This window comes from Geotrypetes seraphini, chromosome 1 (assembly GCF_902459505.1).
Source record: "Geotrypetes seraphini chromosome 1, aGeoSer1.1, whole genome shotgun sequence".
In the NCBI taxonomy this organism is placed as follows: Eukaryota; Metazoa; Chordata; class Amphibia; order Gymnophiona; family Dermophiidae; genus Geotrypetes; species Geotrypetes seraphini.
The window spans coordinates 320,150,558-320,164,507 of record NC_047084.1 but is presented as its reverse complement, the minus strand read 5'-3'; the positions used below and the strand labels follow the sequence as shown (position 1 = coordinate 320,164,507).

Genomic DNA, 13,950 nt, shown 5'->3' with positions numbered 1-13,950 from the left:
AAATGAGGGAAAAACATAATAAGAATTAGTGGTTATATAGTGTTTGTAAGTTTAGCTCACACAAGAAGCAAGTAGTAGAATCAATCTGGTAGCACATGACATTAATTAAAAGATTCTGGATTTTTATGCACTTCACATAAGGAAATAAGTGGGCTTAGCTTTAATAATACATTAACAGGTTTACTCACATATTTTGTGAACATATTGTCTGTTCTCCCAACAATGACATTGTTGATAAAGATTTTTGACACTGTATCTATTCCCTCGCAAACCAAATTCACTTTCTGCCGTTTGCTGAGGAAGAAGAGAAAATTAGAGGAATATTTTTTTTAAAAAAATTCATTTTCAGGAGTATTTTAAATAACATTTTGGCCCGTTTTTTAAATTTCCAAAACTTTTCTCAATTTCCTAAACACAGAGGTGCTTCCTTCAAAGAAACATAAAATAAAACGGCATATAAAGACTACACAGCCTAATTGTCCCATCCATACCACCTGCTCAGCTCTACAATCCCTCAGAGACCTTCAGTGCTTATCCCATGCTCTCCTGAATTCAGATACTGTCCTTATCTCCTTAGACTTTACTGGGAGGCTGTTCCATGTATCCACTACCTTTAGGGCCTGATTCAGCAAATGCACATCCCACTAGTAGGCAGTGGTAAACATCCTACTGCTATCTCACAGCCAATTGCAACACAGGTTTAAAAAAAAAAAGGGGGGGGAGGACGCCTAAACTGTAGACATACCGTCATGTGAAAAAATTAGGACACCCCCATGAAATATTCAGTTCTTTCTTAAGAAATGTTCACAAATCTTTATCATCGCTGGAAAAGAAAGTGATGTAATTTCAGGTAAACAAAAATTTTCCTCGATTTACTCATGAAACAAAAGATATCCACAAAAATGTGTATGTGAACATTTCTTAAGAAAGAACTGAATATTTCATGGGGTGTCCTAATTTTTTCACATGACTATGTCGTTCACCTACAGAGACATGAAGAGATGCTTACAGAGGCCCAAGGAATGGCATGGGTGTGGTTTCCCCTGGAAGTGGCCTTGGGTGTCAGTAAGCCTCCCTGCACATCTCCGTAGGCATGTGACAGATGCCTTAAATGTAGGCCTCTAAAATGCTGGCCTACATTTAAGGTGTCTATCAGTGAACATAGATGTGATTTTCTTTAGGATGCCGACGTGTGATTGAAACGCAATTGGCATCCGCCTCTTAGGCATCCATCGAGATTGGCATCCTATAGAGAATCAGTAGTATGGGCTAGTATGTCACCCAGCAGTATGGGCTACATGAAAAGAAACCTTTCTAGGATTTATTTTCAATCCAATGGTCATTGGTTCCATGGCGTGTCTTCTTGTTTTAGTGTCACATCAAGTATTTCCGCTCATTGATCGGACATTTGTTGATTCAAGTTCCCAGACTTGGCATTGTCTAAATACTAGATGACTACCTCTGCTTGACTGAGTTAGAACTATTTCACTTGCTGAAACCATTCACCCAGCTGACCTCTGATGCAAGCATTCTGCCAAAATACAGTCCTTGTCAGGTCTATTAATAAAAACTGTTCCTATACCAATTCTTGGGGCCTACTGTGCTTCTTTTGCTTAGCTCTTCTTAGGACCTACACATCTTTTTGTAAAATCATCCATATGCTGATTATACAGATTGAAGAGTTCTGGGCATAGCAGATTAAGGACCCCTGATGCCAACACATGTCAACACACAGCCACATTGGGCACATCAATAAACTGGTTCCAATAGTGTGGTTCATTTGACATCCTTATCTCCTTTTGGTCATCTCTACCTTTTCTTCTCCTATTCAGATTTCATCACCATCAAATATATTTTCTCATGCTGCCAGTCAGCTATCAGACTACTTATGATTAATCTGTGACTAGCTAACTGAAAATTATCTAGAACTTGAGAAGTTTTTAAACTAGGAAGAAGGGGAATGCCGACAGTCGACCGAGAGTCGATGGTTCAGGAACCAGTATGCCCAGAGGATATCGTGCAGGAAGATAGCAGGGAAGACTCACCGGATCATAAGCAAGACAGAAAACCTGATGGATCGAAAGAGACACAGAAGGGAAGGAAATGCAAGAAAGTGACAGGCCACAAACTCAAGTGTATGTACACAAACGCAAGGAGTCTAAGGAATAAGATGGGTGAATTAGAAGTTATGGCACAAAAAGATAATCTTGACATCATCGTCATCACGGAAACATGGTAGAACGAGGAAAACGTCTGGGACACTGTGCTACCGGGATATAAGCTATACCGCAGAGACAGAGTGGCTCAAAAAGGTGGGGGCATTGCCCTATACATCAAAGAGGGAATTGAGTCTACCAGAGGGAACATGCCGGAATCAAACAATAAGGTAGAGTCTCTATGGGCCAAAATTCCGTGAACAAATGGAATGGAAACAAAGATCGGCATCTACTACCAACCCCCGGGGCAGTCCGAAGAAACTGATGGAGAAATGACGGATGAGATTAAACGCAACTGCAAAGGAGGCAACGCAGTTATCATGGGTGACTTCAATTATCCGGGGATAGACTGGAACCTAGGCACCTCCGGCTGCAGTAGAGAGACCAAGTTCCTGGATGCTATAGGTGATTGCTTCCTGGAACAATTTATCAAGGAAAATACGAGAAGAAGCGCAATTTTGGGCTTAATTCTAAATGGACTACGAGGACCGGTGCAGAGTGTAGAAGTAGAGGAGACACTGGGAACCAGTGATCATAAAATGATCTGTGTAGAAGTAGAGGGGACACTGAGAACCAGTGATCATAAAATGATCTGCTTCGACCTAGACACAGGGACGAAACATCGATCCACGACGACGGCCACGGTGCTAAACTTCCGAAAAGGGAATTATGAAGGGATGAGACTCATGGTGGGGAAGAAGATCAAGAAGAGAATAAGCACTGTAAAGATGCTAGAGCAAGCATGGTCCCTTTTTAAGGACACAGTTACCGAGGTGCAAAATCTATATATACCACGTATCAACAAGGGATCCAAGAGGAAAAAGAAGGAACCGGCGTGGCTCACTGTAGCAGTGAAGGAAGCAATCAGGGACAAGAAAACTTTGTTTAAGGAATGGAAAGGTCAAAAATGGATGAAAACTGGAATAGGCACAAACAGCATCAACGCAGGTGCCATAAGGCGGTAAAAAGGGCCAAAAGAGACTATAAGGAAAAAATAGCCAAGGAGGCAAAAAACTTCAAGCCATCTTTCGATATATTAAGGGGAAACAACCCACTAAGGAAGCAGTGAGGCCGTTGGATGACCGAAGAATGAAGGGAGTGCTAAAAGAGGACAAAGCCATCACTGACAAACTTAACACATTTTTTGCATCTGTGTTTACTGAAGAGGATATACACAACATACTGGAAGCAGACAGGCTATATGTGGGAAACGAAGACGGGAAACTGACAGGGTTGACAGTCAGTCTAGAAGAAGTATGCCGGCAGATTGATAGGCTTAAAAATGATACATCCCCAGGATCGGATGGCATCCATCCGAGGGTAATCAAGGAACTGAAAGGGACTATAGCTGAACTGCTTCAATTGATAGCCAATCTGTCAATCAAATCGGGAAGGGTTCCAGAAGACTGGAAGGTGGCGAATGTTACGGCGATCTTCAAGAAAGGTTCGAGGGGTGATCCGGGAAACTACAGACCGGTGAGTCTGACCTCGGTACCGGGAAAGATGGTAGAAGCGCTGATAAAGGACCACATCATTGAGCACCTTGACGGACACGACCTGATGAGGACCAGTCAGCATGGCTTCAGCAGAGGAAGATCTTGCTTAACGAACTTGCTGCACTTCTTCGAGGGAGTAAACAGACGGATAGACAAGGGTGACCCAGTCGACATTATATATCTGGATTTTCAGAAGGCTTTCGACAAGGTTCCGCATGAACGACTACTTCAAAAAATTGCGAGTCATGGAATCGAGGGTGAAATACTCACGTGGATTAAAAATTGGCTGGCAGATAGGAAAGGAGAGTGGGAGTAAATGGACAATACTCGGAATGGAAAAGCGTCACCAGTAGAGTGCCGCATGGTTTGGTGCTTGAGCCCGTGCTCTTCAACATATTTATAAACGATTTGGAAATTGGTACGACGAGTGAGGTGATTAAATTTGCGGATGATACAAAGTTATTCAGAGTAGTGAAGATGCAGGAGGATTGCGAACATCTGCAACGTGACATAAACATGCTAGAGAAATGGGCCGCAACATGGCAGATGAGGTTCAATGTGGATAAGTGTAAGGTGATGCATGTCGGTAACAAAAATCTTATGCACAAATACAGGATGTCAGGGGCGGTACTTGGAGAGACCCCCCAGGAAAGAGACTTGGGAGTACTGGTTGACAAGACGATGAAGCCGTCCGCACAATGTGTGGCAGCGGCGAAAAGGGCAAACAGAATGCTGGGAATGATTAAGAAGGGGATCACGAACAGATCAGAGAGAGATGTCATGCCGCTGTATCGGGCCATGGTGCGTCCTTACCTGGAGTACTGCATCCAGCACTGGTCGCCGTACATGAAGAAGGACACGGTACTACTTAAAAGGGTCCAGAGAAGAGTGACTAAAATGGTAAAGGGGCTGCAGGAGTTGCCGTACAGTGAGAGGGGACATGATAGAAACATTCAAGATACTGAAGGGAATAGATTTAGTGGATAAAGACAGGTTGTTCACCCTCTCCAAGGTAGGGAGAACGAGAGGGCACTCTCTAAAGTTAAAAGGGTATAGATTCCGTACAAACATAAGGAAGTTCTTCTTCACCCAGAGAGTGGTGGAAAACTGGAATGCTCTTCCGGAGTCGGTTATAGGGAAAAACACCCTCCAGGGATTTAAGACAAAGTTGGATGGGTTCCTATTGAACCAGTACGTAAGCAGGTAGGGCTTATCTCCGGGCACTGGTCTTTGACCTGGGGGCCACCGCGGGAGCGGACTGCTGGGCACGATGGACCACTGGTCTGACCCAGCAGCGGCAAATTCTTATGTTCTTAACTAAACCTGTGTAAAACAGCAGGCCATAAAACCATTCCTATAAACATATCCTCAGTACTACATAGTGGAGAATGTTTTCTGTCTCCAGTTCATATAATTAAGAGTCTGGCTTTTAAGATGAACAAAAACCTCAATTTTCATGGAGCAGATTTGTTTTGCTGTTTTTTCTGCTTTTTGTTAAACTTCTCCATGTTACACATATTGAAGTATTTTGTCATATCTAGGGATTTCTGCCTGACTACAAGTTTTGGGCCTTTCATGTCTGAATTATTGTTAATTCAGTTCACCAGGGCCACCCTGCTTATTTCATGGAAACTCTTCAAGCTGTACAAAATTCTGCACCACATTTATTAACTGGCTGTTCTATACAGGATCATTATTCCACCTCCCCCCACACACTTGCTAGCAGCACACTGGTTTTCACAATGTGTTCAGTACTATACATGTTTGTGAGAGATTCATGGATTTTCCCTCACTGAAGCTGCAGTTATACTCCTGGGCAGTAGGGGAGTGGTAAACAAATCATGGGAAACTACTTGTTCCAGAATGCCCTGAGCTTTGAAGCTCATTGCTGAGATCCATTAGGAAAGGGATAAAGCCCTTCTGATTCAGAGAGGTGGGACTTAGGTAGGGAGTACTTCTGCCCCAGACTGGAATCATTCAGGGAGGTCCCAGGGAGAGAGAGAGATCCTCCAGGAAGAGACTTCCCAAAGAGTTGAAGTCCCAGAGAAAGGAAACTTCCCAAGCTGTGGGTTGAATCAGAGCCCTAGGACGACAGAGTAAAGGAAGAGACTATTAAGTAAGAGGATGGTTCTTTGCTTGGCTGAAGTAAGCCACTAATACATTGAACTTGTGAACTACTGTTCCCTATCTGGCTAGAGCCAGACCTTGGCTTCTTTGACTGGGTAACAAAAAAGCTGGATATAGGGGAGTCCCTGGACGTCGTGTATCTAGACTTCAGCAAAGCGTTTGATAGCGTCCAGCACCGCAGGTTATTGAGCAAGATGGGTTCGATGGGATTGGGTAAAACATTAATTGCATGGGTTAGGGACTGGCTTACAGGAAGACTTCAGAGGGTGGTGGTAAACGGTACCCCCTCCGATACGACGGAGGTGATCAGCGGAGTACTGCAGGGCTCAGTCTTGGGCCCGATCCTCTTTAACATCTTCATAAGAGACTTGGCTGAGGGGCTTCGAGGTAAAATTACATTATTCGCCAATGACGCCAAACTATGCAACATAGTAGGCAGAAGCACAACAAAGAAAAGCACAGTGCCTGACAGAATGACGCAGGACCTACTCCTGCTGGAACATTGGTCAGAGACTTGGCAACTAAGTTTCAATGCCAAAAAATGCAAGGTCATGTACTTTGGCGGGAAAAATCCATGCAGGACATACACCCTGAATGGTGAGATCCTAGCAAGGACAGTGGCAGAACGCAACTTGGGGGTGATCATTAGCGAAGACATGAAGTCTGCCAATCAAGTGGAGAAAGCTTCATCCAGGGCCAGACAAATCATGGGCTGTATCCGTAGAAGTTTTGTCAGCCGTAAGCCCGAGGTGATAATGCCGCTGTACAGATCCATGGTAAGACCCCATCTAGAATACTGTGTACAATTCTGGAGACCACATTACCAAAAGGATGTGCTGAGAGTTGAGTCGGTTCAGCGTATGGCCACCAGGATGGTCGCAGGACTCAAGGACCTTCCGTATGAGGAATGGCTGGTCAAGTTACAGCTATATTCACTTGAGGAACGCAGAGAGAGAGGAGACATGATTGAGACGTTCAAATATGTCACGGGCCGTATCAAAGCAGAAGAAGATCTCTTTTTTCTTAAAGGACCCACAGTAACCAGAGGGCATCCGTTGAGAATCAGGGGAGGGAAATTCCATGGCGACACCAGAAAATATTTCTTCACCAAAAGGGTGGTTGATCGCTGGAATAATCTTCCACAACAGGTAATTGAGGCCAGCAGGGTGCCAGACTTTAAGAAAAGATGGGATTGGCATGTGGGATCACTTCATGGGCGTAGTTAGAGGGTGGGTCATTAGTGTGGGCAGACTAGATGGGCTGTGGCCCTTTTCTGCCGTTATTTTCTATGTTTCTATGTTTCTAATGGACGGTCCTAACCCTGTGTTTGGGGTGGAACAGCTATGAAACAAGGACAAGAGTTTTAACACAGAACTGTATTTTCTTTTGTGCCTCAAAAAGTGGAAATGTTCCCTAAAGCTGTGAGGTAACAGGCTTGCACTGAAGAGAAAATTAGAACTTATTTCTGTTCATGTTCAACTGTGTCCTGGCCCTTGATTTTGGACGTGAGGGCAGAGTTCCTTGATTGTATATGCTTGCAAGAGGGCTTTGATCTCTTCTGCTAGTATACCGATATGACTTGCAAGAGGTGCTGGTTCCTTTGTTGGATCCAGTTGAGGTAGTTTACTGAGAAAATTTAACCTGTAGCACTTGGAGATGATTCATAGTACCCAATGATCTGCTGTGATGGGTTGCCATTGGATAAAGAAATGCTGGAGTCTTTCATCTCCAGGGACAGAGTCAAAAAGGAGGATGCTTTGGCTGCTTGGGGTCACTGCTTTTGCAGATGTGCTTGTTGAGGTTGACTTTGAAAGTGTATTCTTGTATAAGAGCAGCACCTTCTCTTGGGACAAAACTGTTGGAAATATTGGTATTGATTAGGTTTTCTGTAATGATACTGCTGATGTTTCTTAGACTGAAGAGTACGCTCTTGGGGTTGTGAAGAAAACTTTATAATTGTTAAAGAATAGTCTTTTATTTGAGATACAACATTTTGAACTCTTTTATCAAAAAGGTTGTCACCTGTGTAAGGTGCAACAGTCAATCTGTCATGAAAGTCTTCTCCAAGACCTAATGCAATTAGCCAGGCTGCGCAACGTGCCGAGATACCATCCTCAAAGTATCATCATGGGCATCACACATGGATTCCAGGAATTTCAAATAAAAATATAATTTGATCTTGAAGTAGGAAAATAAGTGTAATGCTCATCAAGTTGCTGTAGTACAGCATGTTGGTAATGAAGCATTTACAGCTAGTGTGCTATAATCCTGAAGTGATCAACAAAATAACTTGCTGCAAGGAGTCCAAGACAAACAAACAGATGATTAAAAAAAATTGGTTATCGGATAGAAGACACAGGGTAGGGTTAAATGGTCATTTTTCACAATGGAGGAGAGTAAACAGTGGAGTGCTGCAGGGATCTGTACTGGGACCAGTGCTATTAACTTATTTATAAATGATCTGGAAATTGGAACGATGAATGAGGTGATTAAATTTGCAGATGCACTAAACTATTCAAAGCTTTTAAAACGCATGTGGATTGTGAAAAATTGCAGGAAGACCTTAGGAAATTGGAAGACTGGGCGTCCAAGTGGAAGATGAAATTTAATGTAGATAAATGCAAAGTGATGCACATTGGGAAGAATAACCCGAATCACAGATACCAGATGCTAGGGTCCACCTTTGGGGTTAGCACCCAAGGATCTGGGTGTCATTGTAGACAATTCGATGAAACCTTCCTCCCAATATGCGGTGGCAGTGGCCAAAATAGCAAATAAGATGCTAGGAATTATTTTTAAAAGGATGGTTAACAAGAGTAAGAATGTTATAATGCCTCTGTAACGCACCATGGTGCAACCTCACCTGGAGTATTGTGTTCAATTCTGGTCTCCTTATCTCAGGAAAGATATCGTGGCACTAGAAAAGGTTCAAAGAAGAGCGACCAAGGAAAGTCTAAAAAGGTTAGGGCTCTTCAGCATTTGACAAAAGTTTCTCATCATGGGATAGAAGGCAATGTTCTTTTGTGATTTAGGCCTAAACCTCTGAAATAACCTCCCACTTCGTATAGAAACATAGAAAAATGACGGCAGAAAAGGGCCAAAGCCCATCAAGTCTGCCCACTCTAGTGACCCTTCTCCTTGATTTTGCTCACCACCCCCTGCCTTTACATCATTAGAGATCCCACATGAATACCCCATTTATTTTTGAAATCTGCCATACTGTTGGCCTCAATCACCTGCCGTGGGAGTTCATTCCAATGATCGACCACCCTCTCGGTGAAGAAATACTTTCTGGAGTCACCATGAAATTTCCCTCCCCTGATTTTCAGTGGATGCCCTCTGGTGGACGAAGGTCCCATAAGACGGAAGATATCCTCTTCCACCTCGATACAGCCCGTGATATATTTAAATGTTTCAATCATGTCCCCTCTCTCTCTTCGTTCTTCAAGTGAGTACAGCTGCAATTTATTCAGCCTTACTTCATACGGGAGATCCTTGAGCCCTGAGACCATAAGGAATCTCCCTACTCTTTCTGAATTTAAGAAATCACTCAAAACACACTTATTTGTGCAGTCTTTTGGTTGTTAGTTTGTCAATTTACTGTGGTTGTTTTTGTTTCATACTTCACCTGATGTCTGCTGGAAGCTTGAATGGTCTGCTATAGGTCCAATTATCCAGCGAGATCCATCTATATGACAAGTCATTAAATCGATAGTAAGGATCCTATAGAGGTAAAAGAAATTAAAGTAAGAGCAACTGTATATCCAATCTGTTTTACCTTTGGAGTAACTTTAGTTTGAATTATAAACAGTGACTGCTGATTGGACAGATTAAAAAGACCTTAGAGGGGCACAATAATAATAATAAAAAAAGGTCTAAGGGCTAGATTCACTAAGCCCACCAATCATGTTTGCGATTGTGTACTGACCCGAATTTCATCCGACCTGAATCACTAACCTTTGTGCCGATCATCCTCCTATCCGATCCGCGCATGCAAATGAAGGGGAATGGCATGCAAAGTAGGAAGGATGCGATTCACAAAATAATTTCAGCAACACTGACTGGGCTGACCCATCAAAAAACAAGCGACTGCTGAGGACCATTCGCTTGTTTAAAACCCCCTGCTCTCTGCCCCAATCTCCTGCTCTCTGCCCTGATTTCCATGGTTTTAACCCGCGGTCCAGTCCTGCTTTCAACCCACAGGTTAAAACCAAATGCTCATAGAAGTTTCCAGCTCTGTAATAACAACAAAAAAAAGTGTCAAGCTCTATCTTCGCCATGAGCATGCGCAGACCATCTACAGGCAAAGGAGATAGTCTGCGTATGCATCAGGATCGCTGGAGAGCGATCCATGCGATCGGTGGGAGGCGTGCCTATGATCACCCCCATTTGCATGAGGATACGTTGAGAATTTGTCAGCCTGCCATGGATCGGACACGATAGGAAAGGTAAGTAAATTTAGCTCTTAGTCCCTTTTTGGCCTAAGGCTTTAAAGCACCCAAAGTAAGCAGCAGGGAAATGTCCATTCTCAAAAAAAACATCCAAATGGCCTACCTGTATGTTCAGGTATTTAATCGCCCCGACCACCACTAAATCTACCTTTAAGCCCTATTCTTAAAAAAAAAAAAAAAAAAAAAATTGCCCATGGAAGGGACCAATCCTTTGCCTAAAAGCACGATTCTCTAACCGGCATCTGTCATAAGCGCCGGTTAGAGAATCATGGACCTGCCCCCCCCCCCACCTGCCTCCCCCCCTCCAACGATCACGGCAGGAGAGATGCCCAATCTCTCCTGCCAGAACCTGCCGCGACCCCCCATATGATCGCCGGCAGGAGAAATGCCCAGTCCTGCCTGTCCAGCACCCACCACGACCCCTGATTGGGTATCTCTTCTGCTGGATCCCTCCTCTCCCCCCTTGAATGATCGCAGCAGGAGGGATGCCTAGTCCCTCCTGCCCGGCACTAACTGCGACCCCCGATAGTTCTCCAGCAGGAGAGATACTCAGTCTCTCTTGCCGGACACTCCCCTACCCCCGAATGTTCACCGGCAGGAGGGATGCCCAGTCCCTCCTGCTGGACCCCACCCTACCTCGTCAAACTTTTGATTATGGCTGCTGGATGACTAAGTCTAGGTCAGCCCACCTCCCACCCTAACCACTCCTCGTAAAACACCCCTTTTCACTCTGGGCAACCAGCGGCAGTAAAAAGGCCTAAGCTGCTTTTACATACCTCTAAAACCAGTTTTGATTATCGGTACTTGGACAACCTGTATTTTTGATCGTCCAAGTGCCAATTTAGGCTGGTTTTTAGACGTATTTTCTTTTTGATTATGTACTTCATATTGTCCCCATTTTCTGATGGGGTGCCAGAATCCACTTATTTTTGATTTTCACTAACTTATTTTCATCAGGGATCCCTCTACATTTATCCTGCTAGTTTTGGTTGCTTTCACCACCTGCATTGGCTCTTCCATGTATTCAGCCCACTTTCTGCTGCCACTCTAGTCCTCTCTCCTGGAGAGTCATACCAAAGACTCCTGGTTATAGAGAAAAGATTTCTAAACCTGTCCAGGCTATTTGCAATGTTAATCATCTCTTTCATCCAACTAGATAGAGGCTCTCTGTTCTAATCTCTGCAAATGGCTGCTAACCTAATATTGCACCAAAGCTGTCAGTTGAAGGTGGTCATAATTATGAAAGTGGTACAAATAAACATTTATTTTTGTAGTTTTATACACTTATTCATTTGTGATCTTTTATGGATTACATTTATTGCTGCACATTTGCAGCTGGTGTGTTATGTGTTAAGATTTGTTTTACTTACATCATGGAAAAAATGAGTATTTGATACCATAAATAAAACAACTGACTTGCTCCATTGTAACAAATAGGACAAAAACCTCAACAGTAATTCTGAAGAGTTAAGCAGCAGGGCTATCTACGAGAAAAATATTCATTCTATCAGTGATTTTTCCAAGCCTCTAGGACAGTGTATCGCAAACTGTGTGCTGCATCACAGTAGTGTGTCACGAAAGACACATCGTGTAGCCAGAGCCTCTCCTGCACTCCGCACCTCCCCAACTGCATAGTCATTTCTGGGTTAACAAGCTCAGAGCCCTGTCTGAAGGGCTTCCACGCATGCGTGGATCGATGTGATGATGCATGCGATACCATCATGTCGATCTTCCAGCCATATTTCCAAGTTTAGTGTTCTATGGCTTGGAAAAATTTGTGAGACTCTGCTCTAGGAGAATAGCATTTTGCTCACCACCGACTAAGTTATTCCTGGATATTCAAAGCAAGGACCAGTCAGTTAGCACATAGTCGCTTAAGTCAATATTCAGCACTTAAGAGGCCATGGATTAGTGTAAAAAAAAAATAAAAAGGGACAGACTTTGTTTACTAAACCTGGCCATTTAAGGGCTCAACATCAGCACTTAAGCAGCCAAGTGCCAACTCTGTCCCAGAACACCCCCAACTTTGTTGTTTGACACTAACCAAGAATTTCACCTGGCTAAGTGGAGCCATCACTGAAAATTAACAGCTAACTCAGACCAAGTGATTAAATCAGTCAGGCTAGCTAAATGCTTTGAATATTGGTCAATATAAGTTTTGACCATTTCATCATAATAGCAGCTGTTCTGGGTCAGACCAATGGTCTACCTAGCCCAATATCCTGTTTCCGACAGTGGCCAATCCAGGTCCCAAGTACCTGGCAGAAATCCAAATAGTAGCAACATTGCATGCTACCAATCACAGGGTAAACAGGGATTTTTCTCATGTCTAGCTCAGTAACAGATTACAGACTTTTCCTCCAGGAACTTGTCCATTTTTTTTAAACCCAGACATGCTAACCACTGTTACATCCACTGGCAAGGGAGTTGTAGAACTTAACTATTTGTTGAGTATTTCCTTCTATTTATGTACTTTTGAAAAAGCTGGAGCAACAGGGACCTAGTTAACATTTCAGTACTTTTGAATTGCCAATACTAGACAAAATCAAAAGGACAGAATTATATCAAACTAAAGGTTATTTTGGAATCACAGGGACCTCTATCCAGCTAATGGCTCTACTTACTATTCCAGGGTAAAACAGTACCCTGGCGTACTATTCTACCACGGGAAAATCTACCATGATATTCAGTAACCTGTGGTATATTTCTGCATTTCTAAAGCTGAAAATATTTTTAAAGGGTTGGGTCATGTAGTTGCCCCATCCTCAATCCCTTTATAACACCATATACTGCCCCTCTCCAGTTATCTTTCACCTTTGATTTTTTTTTTTTTAGATCAGGGTAGAGACTGTCCTTATCCTCAGAACTTACCAGATAATCTCTGCCCCAATTGTTCCCTTATTCAAAATAGTGCCCTTGAGACCTCTAGAGGTAGTCTTGTGATACAACTAATAGGAGTCAGGCTGGCAAAAAAAAAAGGAACAAAGGAGATGTGTAAGCTACAAAATCTCCTTCATAATGTGATGGCCATATATATTGTTTACTTTTTAAAAAATGGTGAGCAATCAATGCACTATCTAACATCTGTATTTCCACAAGATTGGAGGTAAATCAGTTTATTTAAAATTCCCATGAGCTGAAAGACAGGGATAAGAGGATCAAGATTCAATTGTATACTGCCAAACATATATCTAAGTGATTTACAATCTGAATAAAATAAAGCAATAAAAGACGCATAAAACAAAAACTTCACAAGACACTATGTAACAGGATCAACAGAAAAGACTTGTAGTGTAGCTGGGTTTATAATAGGTGGCAGAACCCTCCGATACCTGAACTGCCACCTATTATAAACCCAGCTACACTACAAGTCTTTTCTGTTGATACTGTTGAAAGAGTGACTTGTTACATTGCTTATACTTTTGAGTGTTTTTCACTATGTAACAGGGCCATAAAACAAATATTTGGCAAGACAGTAAACAGTATCAACAGGAAAAGACTTGTAAATAGCAAGTATATAGTAATTAGCAGTGCCCTCAGATACCTGAGCTGTTAAACCATCAAAGATTCATATAACAGCCTGTACAGGTAAAGGATATCATTCATTGGGTTCTGCTGGTTTTTTAAGTGCTAGTGCTTAATGCACATCATATAAATAGT

General features: G+C 42.8%; 1 protein-coding gene across 2 annotated transcripts in view; it reads right to left on the bottom strand.

Annotated features, from left to right (window-relative positions):
• Positions 1 to 13,950, bottom strand: part of MANBA (mannosidase beta) — a 156,137-nt gene that overhangs the window by 117,803 nt on the left and 24,384 nt on the right. For both annotated transcript variants that reach the window (XM_033956878.1, XM_033956887.1), the window contains exons 4-5: positions 9,468 to 9,562; positions 189 to 294 (exon numbers count right to left, since the gene is read on the bottom strand). In XM_033956878.1, the coding sequence (XP_033812769.1) occupies positions 189 to 294; positions 9,468 to 9,562 (201 nt within the window). The remainder of the gene's footprint in view (positions 1 to 188; positions 295 to 9,467; positions 9,563 to 13,950) is intronic.